Raw genomic sequence first — 19,550 nt, 5'->3', positions numbered from 1 at the left:
CTCCTGAACATGCTCTGGGAAAACGCCATTGCGCAACCACGCATGGTGCCGCATGAAAACCGATCTGGCCATAGCACGACCCACAGTCAGTGGTGTCCATGGCAGACCGAATCGATAAAATTGCACCATATCATGGCCATCACAGATTAGGCGGGCCGGATTGGCATGAGAGCTCTCCGGCAAGGAGGGGAGGAGCTGCTCAACAGAGTGCCAAAGGGCAAATGTAGCCCGAGCAAACACACACACCTTGTTTAGGGACCGGAGTCCCGAGCTGGCGGATGCAAACACATCGCGGACACATGACTCCAACCACCGAGACTCCCGAATGGGAGGATGCAACAGAACAGGAGTAGTAGAGAGCGCTGCCTGAAGCTCAAGTCCTCCAGCCCCAGGATGGATGGTCAAACAGGCGGGGTCATCGGGAGCTGGGCGACGGGCCACAGCACGATCCACGGGGTCCCCCTTAGAGGGTCTCGCCCACGTCCCGAGAAGGAAGTCAAATAATGACTCCGCAAGTGGCAACAATGGCTCCATGTCCCCGCGCCCTGGTGGAGAAGATCCAGCAAAGGCTCCGAAGGTCTAGAGACTGAGGGTGACTGCATCCTCAAAATGTCTGCAGGGAAGGAGACCGGTGTCGCAAGGGGTCCGTTCGGGACATCCCGGCAGAAAGCAGCTTCATGCAGCCTTCCCGCAGGGATTTCGGCCGCAGTTGGCGTCAAGCGTCGCACTCCACGGAGGCGTGGTGCTCGCCCAAGCACCACATACAGATTTCGTGAGGGTCCACCGCTGATATCTGTCGCGAGCAGGACAGGCACGGTTTGAAGCACGCAGGCATCGAACACACTGTTTCTTGATGCAAAAAGGCGTTGAGAAGGCCTGAAGATAACAAAAACAGGCCAGAGGTATCACTTTCCCGGCTCTGTGTTAGGACGCGGCAAAGAAGAAAACTGACGTCAGCACGCCGGGAGGGGCTTATATGGCTCCATTGACGTTACTTCCGTGGACGACGTCAGGACGGAGACGGGAGACGCCACCTCCCGGCGGAGGTATTGGGGGGGGTCCGGATCCAGTGATGCCTGGGGAAATATTCTAAGTTTTTTTTATTTTTTAAAATTTTATTTATAAAGTTCAAACATTACAGACAATTGCATTGTATTCCGGAGCATAAAATCAGCACAGTATGCTTGCCATAATCCAGCACAGTTGCCGCTTGTTTTTGTGTTCCCCCAGGTACAGCACATCAGTACATCTAACAGAGTCCAGCTTAGCCCCTCGAGGCATACTTCTACGGTAACCTCCCCAGTCATCGCAACCCCGTACTAATGCAGTAAGAGTCATGCAGTTTCAAGTGTATCAGTCCCCACCCGCACCTCCCCCCTCCTCACCTCCCTCCCCGGACACATTCCCCTCTCTGCGCACCTCGGTCGTGCCTCCTTGCGGATGTGCGAGTAAATAGCCCTTGAGTGGACCCCAGATATCTCTGGGTTTAGAGGCGCCCGGCAGCAGGTCCGCATAGGTGCCAAGCTGCTCCTGACAATATATCAAATCGCCCAACCATACTTTGAATTTCGGCGCTCTCCCTCTGCCCCACCGACACTCCACTCGCCGCTTTGCCATCAGCAGCGCCAGTGCTACATACTTGCGGTGCACAGCTTTCAATGGTTTGACATAGCCCAGTACCGCCAGCAGGGGCGTGGGTTCGATATGCTCGTTTATCATCAGAGCTAAGGCCCCAAAAACCTCCCGCTAGTAAGCATGGACACCTGGGCACTCCCAGGCCAAGTGTAGGAAATCCGCATTCGGCGCTCTGCACCTTTCACAGTGATCCGCCGTTCTCAACTTGTATCGGCACAATCTGGCCGGCGTGTAATATAATCTATGCAAAAATTTATAATGCACAATGCGCAGCCGGCTGCTAGCCGAAACCTGTTCTGTCTGCAACGCGCAGTACTCCCACTGCTCATCTGACAGTTCAGTTCCCAACTCCGCAACCCAGCCCACACGGGCCGGGGCGGACGACATTTGCCTCTGCGTGTGAACAGTATTGTATATTAACGAGACCAAGCGTTTCACCATCGCGCTTTTAAGAATGAATTGTAAAGGCGCAAGCTCAGGGGGTTCCTCCGGCAAGCCAGGGGTAAGAGATCGGACACCCTGCCGAAGGCGGATATACAAGAACTCATCGAGAGGAGTACTCGGTAATTCCCGAAGCATGTGCTCTAGCGCACGAAAATGACCATTGTGATAAAGATCCCCCGTGTTTTAATGCGCACTCGCTCCGCAAATCTGCGGAACACCATTTCCTGTAGCAGGGGCATTTTGGGGTGATAGACAAGTGGTAACAACGAAGAGTAGAGCATAGGAGCATCCAGTATGCTACAGATACGCTGCCATGCCGCCACGGTGCAGGCAATTGTCGTCGTCGGCAGGTCCCTCCCAGTATGCACATCATACAGTGCACCTTCGATCGGGATGGGATGAGCCAGCCAGTGCTCCGCCGCGACTTGCGGCATATATCGCGGCTGGCGCACCCAGAAATATGCATAGTGTGCCTGTGCACTGAGGTAGTATAATTCAAGGTTGGGCACACCGAAGCCTCCCTGTGAGTACGGCCTAACAAGGACATCCCACTGCAGCCGTGAGTGTCTGCCCCCCCATACCAGGCGTATCAACTCAGATCTCAATGTTTTAAAAAAGTGATTGCCGGGATAGAATGGTATATTGAGGAATAGATATAGCAGCTGAGGTAAAATCACCATTTTAATCAGAGATGCGCGCCCCGCCATCGAGAGCGGGAGGGAGATCCAACGAGTCACGCATTCCTCAATACGCGTCAGGGTTGTGCCGTAATTGAGCGCATCCCTGTCTCTCGAGACCGTAATGCCTAGGTATCGCACCCCATCCTCGCACCACTCCAGGGGGTAGTCCATCGGATATCGAGTTGCGGCGGCTGTCAGGGGGAAGACACAAGACTTACTCCAATTGATTTGGAACCCGGAGAGTCTCCTGAATACAATAAACTCGCGGAGGATCGGGTTCAAGTTGACGTGCGGCTCTCGAACATACAAAGTGATGTCATCCGCGTACAGTGAGATTAATATGTGTCTCATGTTGCAGCGCAGCGCCTTATCACTGTGATGCTGTCGCAGTTTAGCCGCTAAGGGCTCAACTGCTAGTGCAAAGAGCAGAGGGGACAGAGGGCACCCTTGTCGGGTGCCCCTCGTAACCGAGAAGGATCGGGACACTCGCCCGTTGACGAGCACTTTAGCCATGGGCATGCAGTCCAGCAACCGAATCCAAGAAAGAAACAGAGGCGGAAAGCCCATAGGCAGCATCACCCCAAACATGTAGTCCCACTCAAGGGAGTCGAACGCCTTCGTGGCATCCAGAAATACTGCCGCCAGAGGCGATTCAGGCGCAACATTGTTCAATACCGAAAAAAGGGTGCGTAGGTTATGAGAAGTTGCGCGGCCGGGCACAAACCCCGATTGGTCAGGGAGAACCAATGCCTTCATTAATAAATTAAGTCGGTTGGAGATTAATTTGGCCAATATTTTGACGTCGTAATTAAGGAGCGACAATGGACGATATGAGTCGCACAAATGAGGCTCCTTCCCAGGTTTCAATATGGAAATTATCAGGGCTTCCCGCATAGATGGTGGGATGTGCCCAACCTCCAGGGCATCTTCATAAACTTCGCGCAATATGGGGGCCATCTGATCTATGTACATTTTATAGAATTCCACCAGTATGCCATCTGTGCCAGTGGCTTTTCCGGATTGGAGCTGCATTATGGCCTCCCGCACCTCATCCAAGTGAAATGGGGTGCAGAGGAACTCCCATTGCCTATCACTCAGCCATCTGAGCGCCACATCGGCCAAGTAACTATCCAGGTCTAGCTCCCCGACCCTCTGCGTGGTATACAGTTGCTCATAATGTGCGGCAAAGGCATTGAGGGTGTTCGCCGTGTCTCTGTACACTTCCTCCCCTGGGCCCTCAAGTTCCAGCACTAGGGAGGAGTATCGTGGTTTCCGGATAACATCCGCCAGCGCCTTCCCCGGCCGCTTCCCCTCCCCATACCGCCGAGTCGTCCAATATTTGCCCCTAAAGCGCGTCTCTCCTTGCGCCTCTGCCATATACTCAGTGAGCTGTTCACGAAACTTGAGCCGGGTAGCGCCATCTGGGCACACGGCCAATCTCGTCTCCAAGTCTTTCAGGTCACTATCCAGCCTCCTCAGTGTGCCAACAATAGCCTTGAGCACACCCGCTCCCTTAGATATGCAATATCCCCTGAGCGTGACTTTGAAGGCTTCCCAAACTGTCTCAACATGCTCGACTGATCCCTTATTGCGAGCAAAAAAATCGCTCACCTCCTCCCCCAACCCATCCTGGAAAACCGGGTCCAGCAATATAGATGCACGCAGCCTCCAGCTAGTGCGCGGGGGGCCGTAATCCGCCGATGCCAGGGTAAGTCGAACTGGGGCGTGGTCAGAATAAGTACGCGCCAGGTGCTGCACCTGTGCTATAGCGGGCCCCAGTCCACGGGACACGAAGACATAATCCAACCGCGCCCAGGACGCCGCTTGTGCCGTAAAATGTGTACCTTCCTTTGTGTGCGGGTGTAAGTGCCGCCAAGCATCCAATAACTGATAGGTGCAGAGTATGTCGTGAAGGCCGCCCGGGTATAATGGTGCGAAGCAGGGTTGGATCTATTGTTCCCTGGGTCACAGGTGACATTAAAATCTCCTCCCCAGATAACATGATTCGAGCCTTTCTCAAATATCTTAGTCCACAAAGCAGAATAAAAGTCGGGGTATCCACATTGGGGCCATAGCAGCATGCCAAGGTGACAGAGTCAGAGCCCAGCCGGCCCCAAGCTTGGCAGTATCTCCCCTGCTCGTCCCAGGCAGCGCCCGCCAGCTGAAATGGGTTACGTTTCTTTATGAGAATAGCAGTACCCCTAGCATAAGTGGATTAAGAGGAAAAGATTTGGTGGTCCGCCCATCTACTGGCAAAGGTATCGGGGCTCCGAGGGCTAAAATGCGTCTCCTGCAGCATAGCGATATGTACCTGATGCCGGTCGAGATAGGCTAATATCTGTCGTTTCTTACGTGCATATCCCAACCCCCGAAAATTCCAAGTAATGATGTTCAGTTTGTCCCTCATCTCATCCGACATAAGTATACATGTTCAATAATAATCAACAAGGGTCGTGCCGGCCAAACATAAAGCAGCAAGTGGGAACCCATACGGTACCATAATGCAAGTTGTGGCATACTCTCGGGTCTGTCAGCAAGCATCGTGCTCAATATAACTGATCGTAAACTGTTCCTAACGGGAAGGAACAAGCAAGTCTGATAAGCATCCTGTGAACACCCTCCCCTCACCCACTGAAGCATCCCCAACTTGCCAGAAGTATTCACCCACCCTCCTATCCCTCCCCAACAAAGTACATAACAGCACCAAAAAAAAAAGTCAATAAACCCCAAAAAAAATTCCAGGAAGGCAGTGACCAGCCCGCATGGCCCAGCCCATGCAGTCTGCCACCACAGGGGGTTACCCATGGGGGATCGCTCAGGTGGCTGCACTAGTAGTCCCTGCTCCACCGGTCCACCGCGTGTGGTAAGGCCCAGACCCAGGCAGAGCCGAGAGTGCCCAGCCGGTCAAATGTCATTCTTTTAAAGCGATCAAGTAGGCGAACAGTACACAAGCCACCCAACAAATATCCACCCCTCTTATTAACACTAACCATCCCACTGTCCGCAACCCAGTCCAATACGAATAGTTCCTGAGACAGAGAAAGCAATAATTAGTAATAGAAAGGAAGCAATACTATAGTTACTGTGTGCCAGTATCCGCCGCAGATGGCGATGAGGGCCGCACCGCAGCAGCAGTGTCCGCTCCGCGGCCAGTCCGCTTCAGGTGCTTGAGAAAATTCTCCACCTGCTGTGGCGACGTAAAGAACCGCTGCTGGCCCTGATGAGTTACGCGAAGGCGCGCAGGGTACAACAGCGCATAGTCTATTTGGGCCTCTCGCAGTTTGGACTTGACTGCCGTGAACTTGCGACGTTCCTCCTGAACCAGCGGAGTAAAGTCCGGGTAAACCGTAAAAGTGTTGCCGTCATATGACAGTTGCTTTTTGCTCCTCGCTATCCGCAAAGTAGAATCGCGGTCCCTGTAATTTAAGAGTCGCGCTATGATGGGGCGAGGCGCGCTCCCTGGAGGCGGCCGCCGGCCAAGTGCACGGTGCGCCCTCTCGACAATGAATTGGCCCGAGAGAGCATCCGCACCGATGGAGGTCAGCAACATCTTCTCCACGTAGTCTTCCATCCTCCCCGTATTGGTGGATTCTGGAATACCTACGACGTGGATATTGTTGCGCGCCTCCAAATCCTCATTCTTCGCAGCCACCAACTTCAGCAATTTCTCCATGCGATTGACCTGCGTGGTGACCTGAGCAGAAGTGTCCTCAGTGTCCGAGATGCGTCTCTAAGCTTCTTTGAGACGATCTTCGTGTCCGTCCAGCTTGTGCGTGACAGCAACTATGCGCGACGACATCCCGTCCATCTTGTCCGCTATAGTAGCGAATCCCTGCCGAACCTCCAGCAGTATGCTCTGTACATCAGCAGCCGTCGCGGGCCCCTCACTCCGAGTCCCCCACTCAGCGCCCAGCTTCTGATCTTCCTGCGGGGCGCGCATGTTCTTCTTGGTCGCCGCAAAAGTCACCTTGGGCTGTCTGGCATCCGACTTTCCCATGTTGCCCCAACGGTGTAGCTATCCTGCCCAGGCCGTCACAGCCACCGTCGCAGCCACACTCGGGGGCCCGGGCACAGTCCACATGAAGCACGGCCAAAAAAACACCCAGGCGAAGGGCCACCCCAAGCCTCTCACAACCCGCGGCGCCCTTCCCTAGCCCCTCAGGGCCACTCAAAGCAGGAAGCCAAAGGGCTTTACGGAGGACTCAGCAGCGTCTCAGGGGCCTCAGCGCATCCGTCAGCACAGCGCTCCAAGCGCAGCCTTCTGACTCTCCCGCGCCATGGAGGGATCCAGGACTCGCCTCGCACCAGATAGGAAGCACACAGGCCCGCACCTCAAAAGGGAGCAACTCAGACAGACGAATCAGGGTCCTCACAAGGCCGCCTGCAGGCTCCTCAGCCCCCGCAGCGCCAAACAGTTCCAGGCAGTGGCCCAAGCAGTCCAGCCACTCTTCGTCTCCGCGAGCCCCAGCTGCCGCTCCGCTCCTCAGCACACCTTACTGCTCCACTTGCCGTAGGCATCGCTGACGCCGGCATTGCGCCCGCAGGGCATCGCTTCTCCCCGCAGTTGTCTCCGCCATCGCCACTGCCAGCCTCGCGACAGGGGGGTAACCAAGGAGCAGGCCAGCAGTGCCCCCCCAGACAGCACTCACCAATAGCCGGGGAGCCTCCGCCGTCGTCGCGCCCCCCAGGTCGCACCTCCAGGATCCAGGGGCCGCGCTGCGATGTCCGAGCCCGCGCGCCCAGGTCTGCAGGGTCCCACCGCCGTCCCAAGGCTCTCCTCTTGACGCAGTGTCACCGCTTCATCACCAATCCCCGTCCAGGGTCTCGGCAGGCAGCCACACAGCACGCGCTGCACCAGGAGGCAGGGGGTCAGGTCCGCCCGCGGTGATCTCGGCTCCCGACTCGGCCTCTCAGGCCCCTCATGTGCAGCCCCAGTCTCACGTACTCTCGCAGGCCAGGAGAGGGCTCCGCCACCCTGCACCCTCCAGTCCGGCTCGAAGTTCGCCGCAGGAGAACTCGGGCAGCACCGCTCCAATCAAGACGTCCTCCTCGCCGAGGCTGCAGCAGTAGATGTGCACCCCATATCCATCTTTTTGTCTCGTTTCTTCACTCCAAGAAGGATAATTAAGCGGAGAAATGCGCCCCGGAAATATTCTAAGTTAAGGAATCTGCGGATAGATGTCTCTATCAGATAAAGCTATGGAGAGCTTTTGCACCCACTAGTTGAATATCCAAAAGAAAAGGACAACAAATTACAAGTGATGGAAGAGTAATGGAGTGGAGGCAAACAGAGGCTTCTCCTGCACCATTTATAGTCTGCATTTGTATGATAGGGATTTAGACGTTTCAAGAATTGTTTAAAATAAATTTTTGAGGAAATATCAAAAGAACAATAAATTATAGGGGAGACACTCACCATAGAAACATACTGTGGAAGAATGACAGTCACATAGATTTATATTAGAATTATGTAAAAAGAAAAAAAAAAAACAACAAAAAACTTGAAGACAAATGGAATTAGGTCAGTTTCCAAAAATGAGGACACCTGGAAGATATATAAAATTGGTCACCAGGGCAGGCAACAATGGCATAACATTTTCCTTTTAGACATTCCCTTGGAAGCAACTTATTGTAAAAGCCTGTACTTGCTTTTGTCCCAATCTTTCCACTGACTACTAGGGATCAACATTTTTACATAGTATTTCAAGATTATCTCCTGTTATAAAAGTGTTTGCGATCGTGTGTCAAGCATGTAGACGTGAATTGGAGTATTACTGTATCAAATCCTTTGTGACATAAACTGGCTAGAAGATATGCCTCTGAAAAATGTTTTTTTTTGTTTTTTAATCACACTGTGGTTTGATTTGTTTAGCTGTATTCAACAAAAAAAATGCATTTGCGAAGTTTTCGCTGACGAATGTCACATTTAAAATACTTGACCCCATTTCATTGGCTGCTTCCGAAACAGATTTATTAAAATCTCAAATATTTGGTAATATTTCTCTTAATATTTTTTATTTTGGTCACTTTTAAACAAACCCCATTAAACCTACACAACAGCACACAGAAGTGTCCGAAACAGTACCAAGTGATGAAAAACATTGAAACAACCAATCAATTATAATGGGAACTTAGTTCATGTAGCTCTATTTATCACACATATCTTAGTGATAATTATCCTATTTCACAACAAATATCCTAACGTGTATGTAGTGAAGTTGAAAGACACAAATTTAGCATGGTCTAAATATTATAAAATGTTAAAACATTTTGAAAAACAGTCACAATTCTACTCACTTGAATGTGGCAGAAGTACCGGAGCAAATATGCTGTGATTACTTCCTGAAAAGAAAACACAGACCTTGGATAAGATTTCATTTTGAGTTTGAACACCTTTAGCATGCCTGTTTCCATTAAACCTAGACATCAAGTGAACTCTTGATTAAATGATGCACTGCTGTCCTAATCCACCAACCAGTTTCCTCAAGTTGACTGACATATTAAACCTACCAGCACAACACTTGCTCCAAAACTGCTTTCCTATGCTCACCTGCTACTGAGTCTTTCTACATGCTGCCTGAACTAATCATGTGGTATCTGCCCCTGAAACGTGACAATCTAAATGTGCAAGAATGTACCCTCCATATTGCTTGCCTACTGCTGAGGCTATGCTCAAAAGACAGGGCAACCTCACACTCCAAGATGCTCCACCCGATGAGTCAGCCCATTAAATGAGACCTACAGATGTCATTTTCCAAGATTCAGCTGCCAAAGATTATCCTATTAAAACAGCTGTACGTTCCTCTCCTTCAATTCCCCACAAGCTGTTAGTGACACCAATACCATGAACTAAGCACAATTCAATGTTTTAAAATTCTAAAAACCAACTCCAGCTTCCAAAACAAGTTCCAATTAATTATCCAACCCTCCCTCTTTGCCAATGTCCCACTCAAAAACAATCAAGCCCATTGCTGCTAAGATACTCTTTCAAAGCATCACATCGAACAGACTACCCATCAACATACACTCGCAACCAACTTTTCATATGGATACTGTGTGCCAACCTCACTGCCAACGTAAAAGCCAGCTTTGTATAGACTAGAGAATATACTGTTCCACAGGGATGCTAAACCTCTCATTTTTCTTCCCTGTTTTGCTTTCTTTTCATAACAATTATTTTAATGGGTGTTTTCTCAACAATAGAGGTCTTTATTCAGCACAGTGCACATGGATTAACATAACATTCAAAGCAGTCAGAACTCAAATTCTTCAACATCAATCATAGTTTGGAACTCTTACCTTAATGAATAAGAATTGTCAATATAGTACACACACAGCTACATTTTAACACCGATGTGTACAAATAATTATTTTTTTAAATGGGAGAGGGACTGGGTATCGTAGCATAGTTCAAATAGCCACCGGCAGTGATGTTGCCATCCATAGTCACCATGAAGGGAGGACGCCTGGAATATCTGGTAAGTCATGCAGTAACACCAGCTTCATATATGGTTGAAAGGGAAGATAGGTACATTAGGATAGTGTACGCCAGTTGTCGGCCCAGCACGTAGCAATGTTAGCCTATGTCCATAATACATTATACAACGTGCCTTTTAGTTTACATCTTCCAACTTTTGGAATCATGCCCCATATCTGCCTTACCCAAAAAAGTAGGGGTCCAATATCAAGAGTATAATATTTTGTAGTATGTACAGTTTAGGTGGGAATATCTCAAAAGCTTATTGTGTATTTCCATTAGGGTTGACCATTCTTCTGTTGTGTAACCAATCACAAGGTTTTTGTATCTCTCTTTGGTATTCTGTATCAATGGGGGGTGTAGGGGGGTGGGGTACATTTTTGTTAATATGTCACAAAGGCTAGTTAACTCATCCTCTATATGTTGCTTTTCTTCTGATTTAGGTATACATTGGAGGCAGTAAAGGGCTGTGACAATGTTTCAACTGTCAATATCTCTAGGTATGCCCATCATCTAGTTTATATTTCGCTTTTGAGTCCTCAAAAGTCTCATTAGTTATTACATGGTTAAAGGATAGGATCCCTTTTTCTGCCCATTTTGTGCAGCATATGCAGTGTTTACGCACGGTCACTTTTCCTTTGTGCCATATCAGGGCATTTATTCTTATGTAAGGATCTACTTTCATGGCTTTGTGCAATGCAAGTCATATTGTTAACAGCAAGTAAGTCACTAAGTTCATTCCCAAAGCAGTGGTTGGGTGGCTGCACATAGGTCTTTCATAAAAAAATACAGTTTAAGTGTGCCTGTCTCAAAATGTGACCAGGTTGTTAGTGACGTAGAATAATTTACGATAAGAGTTAGTTTCGATATGTGTTGGGTGGTATGATAAGTGGCAATGTGTGGAAGTCCCAGATGTTGAATGTGCATAAAGCGTCGAGAGATTCATTTGGAGGTCTGTCCCAGTCCCAGTAAAGAGCCTTAAATCCTAGTTCAATTGACCCTGCAATTTGGGAGTTATGGGGAGCATGCCCAATGCATAGTGGAAATTCGGGTGTTATAATTTTAATTATTTGTACTTATCCCAATATAAGTTGGGTGCTTTCCATTTGCAGAAGTAAATGTTCATTTTCCGAAGTAGTGGATTCAGATTATGTGTAACCGTATTTGTCAAATCTGTATTTGTCAAATCTGTATTTATACATATTCTCAGATATCTGCGATTATTTTTGGCCCATTTGAAATTGTATCCAGGGCCAGACTGGTCGTAGTGGGCATAGGGTGTTTCCCCGCGAGGCTGGAAGGGTGGAGGCCGGGTTTTCAGCAGTTGGGGCTGGTATTGTTACTGGGGGCCAGTTTTGCAGCGGTGCCCCCAGTAACAAAAGCAACAATGCACACTTGCGCACTCCCATGGGCTGGCCTGACAAAATTGCCAGGGCTTCTTTGGGTTCTCAGTCTGGCCCTGTTTGTATCCCTCTAAGTCTGTTGCAACAGTGTACCAAGACTTTGGGAGTTCCTCATATTTAGCCCAATCCAGTGTGTTGCCAGAGAAACCAGAAAATGTGTACATCAGTGCCTGTATTGAATTCCTGGGATTTGTGAGTGAGGGCATAATGTCATCGGCATCTAATAAACCCTTCATCTCTCCTACGGTGGTGGTCATTCTCCCAATTTCATGTGTCACTTGTGAGGCTGTTGCCAATCGCTCCAGGGTTAACAAAAAACAAGAAAGGGGAGGATGTCATATTCCCAAGTTAGGCCCATGTAGTGAAGCAGCGTATTTCTTACATTGTCCTCACAAATAACATTTTCAACTGTGACCTTTTGCACATATTTGCGTGCACGACAATGTTGGATTTGTTTCCCCGAAAATAAACTTGTTTACACATCTAGCTTCGGACATTATGACAACGTCCTGAACATCATGTACAAGGTCTCGTTTCGCGTTATGTACAAATGTCATCACTATCACAAATGTCATCACAATCTCCATCAACGGGGTGACAGGGCTATCTACATATCCATAACATCATTAATCTATACACACATCGCAAGGCTGATTTCTATTATAAAAGATGAGCATCCCAATAGATTAGCAGAGGAGGTACTTCTGCAGACACCCTAGGTCTTTGCATGCTGAGAAATCACCACTCAGCCGTCTGACATCTCATGAGGGGGTCCAGTTCGTGACTAAGATGGGGTCCTTTATTCTATCCCGTCGTCCCGTGGGGGGATTCTTGGCTTCACACCTACACACACTCTAGATACACTTAGAGTAGGGTTTGCATCATAGGAGTACACTTAATTCACGATCTTGGTGCTTGTAATCACATTTATCTGCTTCTGACTATTAATCATTGCAACACATGTATTTTATGCAAGAATAACGTTGGTTCAATAAATTTATTGAAAACGTCCAACTTACTTCTCTGAGAATAAGTGAGCACGAGAGACCGAGAGAAAGGTTCTATACTGTTTCCACGATCCCCGAGGGGTCAGGGTTGTCATGTTCAATGGTTGCCAGAAACCATTTGCTCCCCGATAGGTTAGGGGGGGCTTACAGTGGCACTGTGAGCTAGTTGGTCTATAGGTCATCATAACCTGTGGGGGTATCCAGAATCAGTCTTAGCACCAAACTCCTAGTTTATGTTGTCCAAACAATGCGCAGATCCTACGGATTAGTAGGAACTACACAACAATTTGTATAGGGAAGATTTCGGACAAGAATCCACCACAGGTTCCTTAGTCACTGGATTATTTAAAAGACATTTTTCTTTAGATATAACACTGGTTTTTAAGTCACACCTTTCCAGCACTATAAAAAAGGTAGCCCCACTCAATGGATTTCTCTGCAACCAGAGAGAAAACCATGGTTGTGTAGCAGGAATCCTTTGAGTACCACAGTAGATGTGAGATCGTGTGGAATGGTGTGTAGAATGTCTGCTGGGGACAAATCCTACCACAGATTCATGTATTTAAAATGGAATAGCTTTCCACAGTCTGGTTCACTAACATTTTCCTATTTGGGTTTAGCAATGAAATTGCCCTACAGTTAGAGTGTTATTGATGAACATGGTTTGGTTTACACCTCATAGCTGCGACTGCTTCATTAGAAAATGCATTGAATGGGTTCTCAGCATCTGCTTACTTAAATGCTGCATGTAACTATTTACTACGGAAGCACTGCCAATTTTATAAAACTCTGGGATAGCAGTCGTTTTTGGAGGGCTTGTTGTTGGATAAATTGGATATGGCTTGTTCTATTTCCACTAATGTAATTCTACCTGCCAGTAACTCTCTGCCTAAGAAAGATTTTAGGTACTTCATATTTAGTAAAGAAAGAACATGTCTTCTACTCTGGTAGTTGTGTGGTTTGACTCTCATATATATAGGCGCTTTAAGAATTTTGCAAATGTATGTACAATCGTATCCTTTCTCCCTGGAAGAACCCAGAGCTTCCGCCTTCCACCCTAAACCTCGTCCCCAAAGGACAATATCTGTGGCGTCCCCCTAGGTGCCTCACTAAGCCCCACCCTGTTCAACATCTATATGGCCCCTCTTGCCACCCTGGTCAGGACCTATGGTATGAACATCATATGTTACCCTGACCACACTCCGCTCATCCTCTCCCTATCCTTAGACCATGTAAACACCAAGGCCAACTTTCACCTGTGCATGAACAGCGTCGCCAGCTGAATCCATAACAACTGCCTCAAACTCAACACAAACAAAATGGGGATACTCCTCTTCAGGAGCCACACATCCCCGTGGGATGACTCCTGGTGGCCAGCAGTACTGGGACTCTAACCAACACTCACCGAATATGCCAGGAATCTAGGCATCATATTAGACCGCAAAATCCCCATGAAAAAAACAGATAAATGCAGTATCCTCAGCCAGCTTCCCTACTCTTCGCATGCTCCGGAAAATCTTCAAAGGGCTTCCCCCCCAGCATGAGACGCACTGTCACCCAGGCCCTCTTCACCCGCCGTCTGGACTATGGCAAGACCCTCTATATGGGTATCACCTCACAGCTGCTAAACAGACTTCAGACCATTCAGAACTCAGCGGCCAGGCTGGTCCTCTACCTCCCGAGGGAGGCCTACATCACCCCTCACCTCAGAACACTTCACTGGCTCCCCATCCACAAAAGGTACCCGTTCAAAATGCTAACCCACGCCTACAGGGCCCTTCACAATCAAGAACCAGCCTACATCAACCACAGGTTGAACTTCCACCAACCCCTCAGATAACTGTGCTCCTCCTCCCTCTCCCTTGCCCATACTCCACTTCCAACAAGGCAGGAACGGTGGCCGCTCCTTCTCCTACCTGGCCGCCAAGACCTAGAAGGACCTCCCCCTCCGGACCTCCCCCACCCACCATGCAGGAATTCAAAAAAGGTCTGAAAACCTGGCTGTTCGACTAACTACACCCAGCAGCAGTAATCCCCAGCGCCTGGATACCCTCACGGGTGATAAGAATAAGCAGCGCTTTACAAATCCAGTTCGAGAGTGTCTTGTGGGTGTCTCTGTGCCTATCTTTTCTCATCTCGTATAGCATATACTGCCATGTGTGATTTACTTTGTTTTAGCTGTGCAGCCAGTGGTCAAACTGATTTCTCTCTGTGTTCATAATATCAATTTCAAAGTCTGTGTAAGTCATATTCTGTGTCTTCAGTAAACAAAGAGTTTGAGGCACATTTCTATTTTTCCAACTCCATCGGTGGTTCCCTAGATAGACCACCCTCTCACTAATGCACAAGTGAGGGGAACTCCCCCTCACAATATTTTGCATTTATTGGAACTCTTAACAGTAGCCCCAATACATTCATGACTTCACAAACCCTGATGGATTCCCAACTGCTTTTATTCAATCTACACTCTATCTCCACCCACTCATTTCCTTCTCTCGTCCTCCTCTCCATGCATGGATACTCCTGTCACTTTCTTTCTGTGAAACATTGCATTATCTCGTGATAGCTTATTTTATAACAACGTTTTCGTGATTCATTTAATTTAATTCAAAAGTTACACTATTTCCTTCTTCACTATACAACAAACCTACCCACTCACCCCCATTATGACACTTAGCTTAATCGTTCCTATTGTGTCATTCAAAGTAATTGTTTCCTGAGTCTGTAAGAGGTTCTAATACATCTTGCCATCTCTGCATGGATGAATTAAACATTGCAGACATCTGAAGAATTCTGGACGGGGAGGATCTGGCTTGGCTGAAGCTTGCTTTCAATTTGATTGCCCATATATTGGGCACCATGCCTCTGTGGAGGTTTTTCTTGACCAATGATCAGGTTTGCATATCAAAATTCAATATGCCGGAACCTTACTTCTTATACGACAAACACTGGAACAGGAAAAGACAGTGCACAAATTAATTCTAGCAGCTGTTGAAGATCACGTGTGTCATAAAAAGATACAGAAGCCTGTTATACCTTTTGCATGTATGCCACCTTAAAGAATAAATGAAAGGTTAAAGAATCCGGCTTTTCCTAGTTTGGACGAGAAGAATGATGTCCATTATTTGAACGCCCTCATGATGCAGACCACTTTGTGAAACGACTTTGCATCAAATCTCAGAGTAGTTCCACTGAGGTATTGAGTACAGGGTACCAAAGACTGAAAAAGAGCAGTTCCTCCCTCCCTCTCATCCTTTTGTTTTGCTGGGCCCATTCCAGACATGGAGCTGAACATAATAAAACAAGCACAAATATAGCCACAGGCATTTCCCTGCACTAAACACAGCCATCAAAAAAGACTATCTTGAAAGCGGCCACAAGTTCTCTATGGTGAGTAATGATAATAAAAGCTACTGAAGGGAAACTAACTGCAGAAAAAAATCTTAACTATCAAGATAAGGATTAAAATGTCGACTGAGGGAGAACACAAGCTAACCAGCCAAAATGTATTTAAGGAAGCAGATGAAAAGCCCAGTGTTTGTGATCTTTGCTTTGCCAAGTGGAAACGTTCCCTGAGGCAAACTGACACTGTATGCCAGGCTATATTGTTGGGCAGCTTGCTGCATAAAAGGGACAGTGTCCAGATCTTTTTTAATAAACCTCATGCCCATCTGGTCACAACTACCCTTTTAGTTTATGTTCCTCTACATAATGAAAAAACCTAGCAGTCCACTCTTTGGACAAAGCAAGAAGCACACTTGTCATGTACCATCAACTAAACAACTTAAGGCAAAACAGCTAAATAAATGTGTTGGAGAGGTCTGTTTGTTCATAACACAAGTATTCTTTAGGAGGTCACAGTGCAGGCAGATAAAGTGAGCTCAGAGCTTCTGCTTATTAAAGGTATTCTTGAGACTGTTTATTAGGGAAGTCAGAAAAAAGGCACTATGAAAACTATAAAGAGACAACAGAATACACCATAATATTTCTTCTTACAAGATAATATTGCTTGTTCATACCATAGGAACTGTTAAGGTCAATATCTAAAAACACGCTGAGATCTGAAGAAGCAGATACTGGTGGTGTAGAAGGTGTATTTGGAGAGGTTGGCGGAGTAGTGGTTGGTTCATGCTCCACTTCAGTGATCCTGCTGAAGCTCATTTTACATGGTTCCCTTTCCAGTGGTGTTGGGTGGCCACGCAGAGTGCCTGAAGTCGACGGATGTCTGCCACTATTGGGCCTTATTCCAGGGGACTTTAATGAATAGGTTGTTTTTCTGGCCTGAAAAAAGAAAATACAGGTAAAATTATACATTTTCCAATGCTGAGTGGAAGCAATTGGTGCAAAGGCCCTTTCACAAACCAACCAGACATGTATACAAAAAACATTAACAGTTAAACATGTATTTATAGCCAACATATGAGCAAGGCTAGATGAACTGGCTTTGGTGGTCTGAAAAAGTCAAACAAAAAAAGTACTAGGAGTACCTGATGAGTAAAAATACATTACTTAACTATGCTTGTAGTTCTCCACCACCAATATATTTCTTTGATTCAAGTGCTTTATTGAATATCTGAAGTTGTAAATCTGATGACAGAGAATTTGCAATGAAGTGCATATCTTAGAGGGGGGAAGACTTTTTCTGGTCCAGTATCTTGGAATATGTTACAGTAGTTGGAGGCATCACATGGGCGTGTGTGGCTCTGCAGCTCTACAGGCCAAGAACAGATGCATACTGGTAAGTAGCATATTCCGTTCGAGGCATATGAGCTGCAGATCACACACTTAGGATAGACTATATAGCTGTGTCTCCCCTAGCGGTGGTCACCTGTATCGGTTGCAGCAGTTTGGAATGAGGTTTTAAGGACAGCCTGACCTACAGAAGCTTGTTGTTTTGCTTGCACGTCAACACAGTAGTGTTTAGTGAAGGTGTGTGTTGTAGACCATGTGGCTGCCTTACAAATATCTTCTAAGGGAATGTTTCCTAAGAATGCCATAGAAGCCCCTATTTTGCGTGTGGAATGTGCTCTAGGGGGAACTGATAGTGTGCGTTTAGCCTTGTGGTAGCATATTTGGATACATTTAACTATCCACCTGGCTATCCCGGATTTGGAAATGGGGTTGCCTTTATGTGGTGGAGAGAAAGCAACAAACAATTGTTTGGTTTTGCGGAATGATTTCGTTCTGTCAATGTAGTAAAGCAGGGCTCTTTTAACGTTTAAGGTATGAAGAGCTCTTTCAGCTACAGAGTCCGGATTTGGGAAGAACACTGGTAGCTCAACTGATTGGTTAAGATGGAACGGAGATATGACTTTTGGCAGGAATTTCGGATTTGTTCTAAGAACCACTTTGTTGCGGTGTACTTGTAGGAATGGTTCTCGTATGGTTAAAGCCTGGATTTCACTTACCCTTCTAAGGGATGTGACGGCAATAAGGAAAGCCACTTTCCATGTGAGGAACTGCAGTTCGCATTTATGCATAGGTTCAAACGGGGGTCCCATGGGCCTTGTAAGAACAATGTTTAGATTCCACACTGGAGAGGGGGGTAATCTGGGCGGAATAATTCTCTTAAGGCCTTCCATGAAGGCTTTAATCGCAGGTACTCTAAATAGTGACAAGTGTTGTCGATTTTGTAAGTAGGCTGCTAATGCTGCTAGGTGGAGACGTATGGATGAGTACGCTAAATTACATCTTTGCAAGTGTAAGTAGCAAATGATGTTCTGGATGGATGCATTCAGTGGGCGTATATCATTGTTAGTGCAGTAAATGGCAAATATTTTCCATTTTGCAGCGTAGCAGGCTCTAGTGGTAGGTCGTCTGGCCTCTTTTATAATATTCATGCAGTATGGTGGTAGGTTGAGGTAACCAAACTCTAGGACTTCAGGAGCCAGATCGCTAGATTCAGTTGTCCTGGATATGGGTGTCTGATTTCTCCATGGTTCTGGGTTAATTAGGACGGGGAGAGGCGCAGTTTTTGGTGTGGAACTAGAGAGAGTTCCAGCAGTGTTGTGAACCAGGGCTGGCGTGCCCATGTGGGAGCTACTAGGATCAGTTTGAGAGACTGTTGCCGGAGCTTGCGTACCACTAATGGAATGAGTGGGAGAGACGGAAAAGCGTACGCAAATCTGCCTGACCAGTTCATCCATATCGCATTGCCCTTCGACTGTGGGTGGGGAAACCTGGCGGCGAAGGCTGGGCATTTTGCGTTTTCGTGTGTGACGAACAGATCGATGTCTGGTTGGCCCCATTGTTGGAAAAAGGGGAGTAGGACTTGTGGATGTAATTCCCATTCGTGGATCTGTTGAGTCTAACGACTTAACAGGTCGGCAATGTGATTGTGAACCCCTGGAAGGTGTTCTGCAAGTAGGTATATGTTCTGGGGAACGGCCCATCTCTAAATATTCTGTGCGAGCTGGGACAGCTGGAGAGAATGTGTGCCTCATTGTTTTTGTATATAATACATGGCTGTCATGTTGTCCGTACGGATGAGGACAGTATTGTTCTGGAGATGTATTTGGAATGATTTTAGTGCTAGGAATATTGCCAGTAGTTCCAGGTAATTGATATGGAGCACTTTCTGTTGAGTGGTCCATTTGCCCTGAGTGGTGTGTCCTAGGAGATGGGCTCCCCATCCTGTGAGTGATGCGTCCGTTGTTACCACTATTTGTGGAAGAGGCTCGAGGAACGGCCGCCCTTTGGACAGGTTTATTGTGTTCCACCATTTTAGAGAGCGATGTGAGCGGCTGTCCAACAACACCAGATCTGTTAGTTGTCCGTGAGCCTGATTCCACTGACGTGCTAGACACTCTTGCAAGGGACGCATTTGTAGTCTTGCATAAGGAACAATGAAGATGCATGACGCCATCATGCCTATGAGTTGCATGAACACTCTTGCTGGAAGAGA

The 19,550-nt window shown here is 47.5% G+C and overlaps 1 protein-coding gene across 1 annotated transcript in view; it reads right to left on the bottom strand.

Annotated features, from left to right (window-relative positions):
* The window catches only part of SOS2 (SOS Ras/Rho guanine nucleotide exchange factor 2), a 324,695-nt gene that overhangs the window by 17,848 nt on the left and 287,297 nt on the right, over positions 1–19,550 (bottom strand). The window contains exons 20-21 of the mRNA XM_085627000.1: positions 16,666–16,927; positions 9,057–9,101 (exon numbers count right to left, since the gene is read on the bottom strand). Of these exons, the coding sequence (XP_085483126.1) occupies positions 9,057–9,101; positions 16,666–16,927 (307 nt within the window). The remainder of the gene's footprint in view (positions 1–9,056; positions 9,102–16,665; positions 16,928–19,550) is intronic.

Source organism: Triturus cristatus, chromosome 9 (genome assembly GCF_964204655.1).
Source record: "Triturus cristatus chromosome 9, aTriCri1.1, whole genome shotgun sequence".
NCBI lineage: Eukaryota > Metazoa > Chordata > Amphibia > Caudata > Salamandridae > Triturus > Triturus cristatus.
This window is presented reverse-complemented; position numbering and strand designations above follow the sequence as displayed.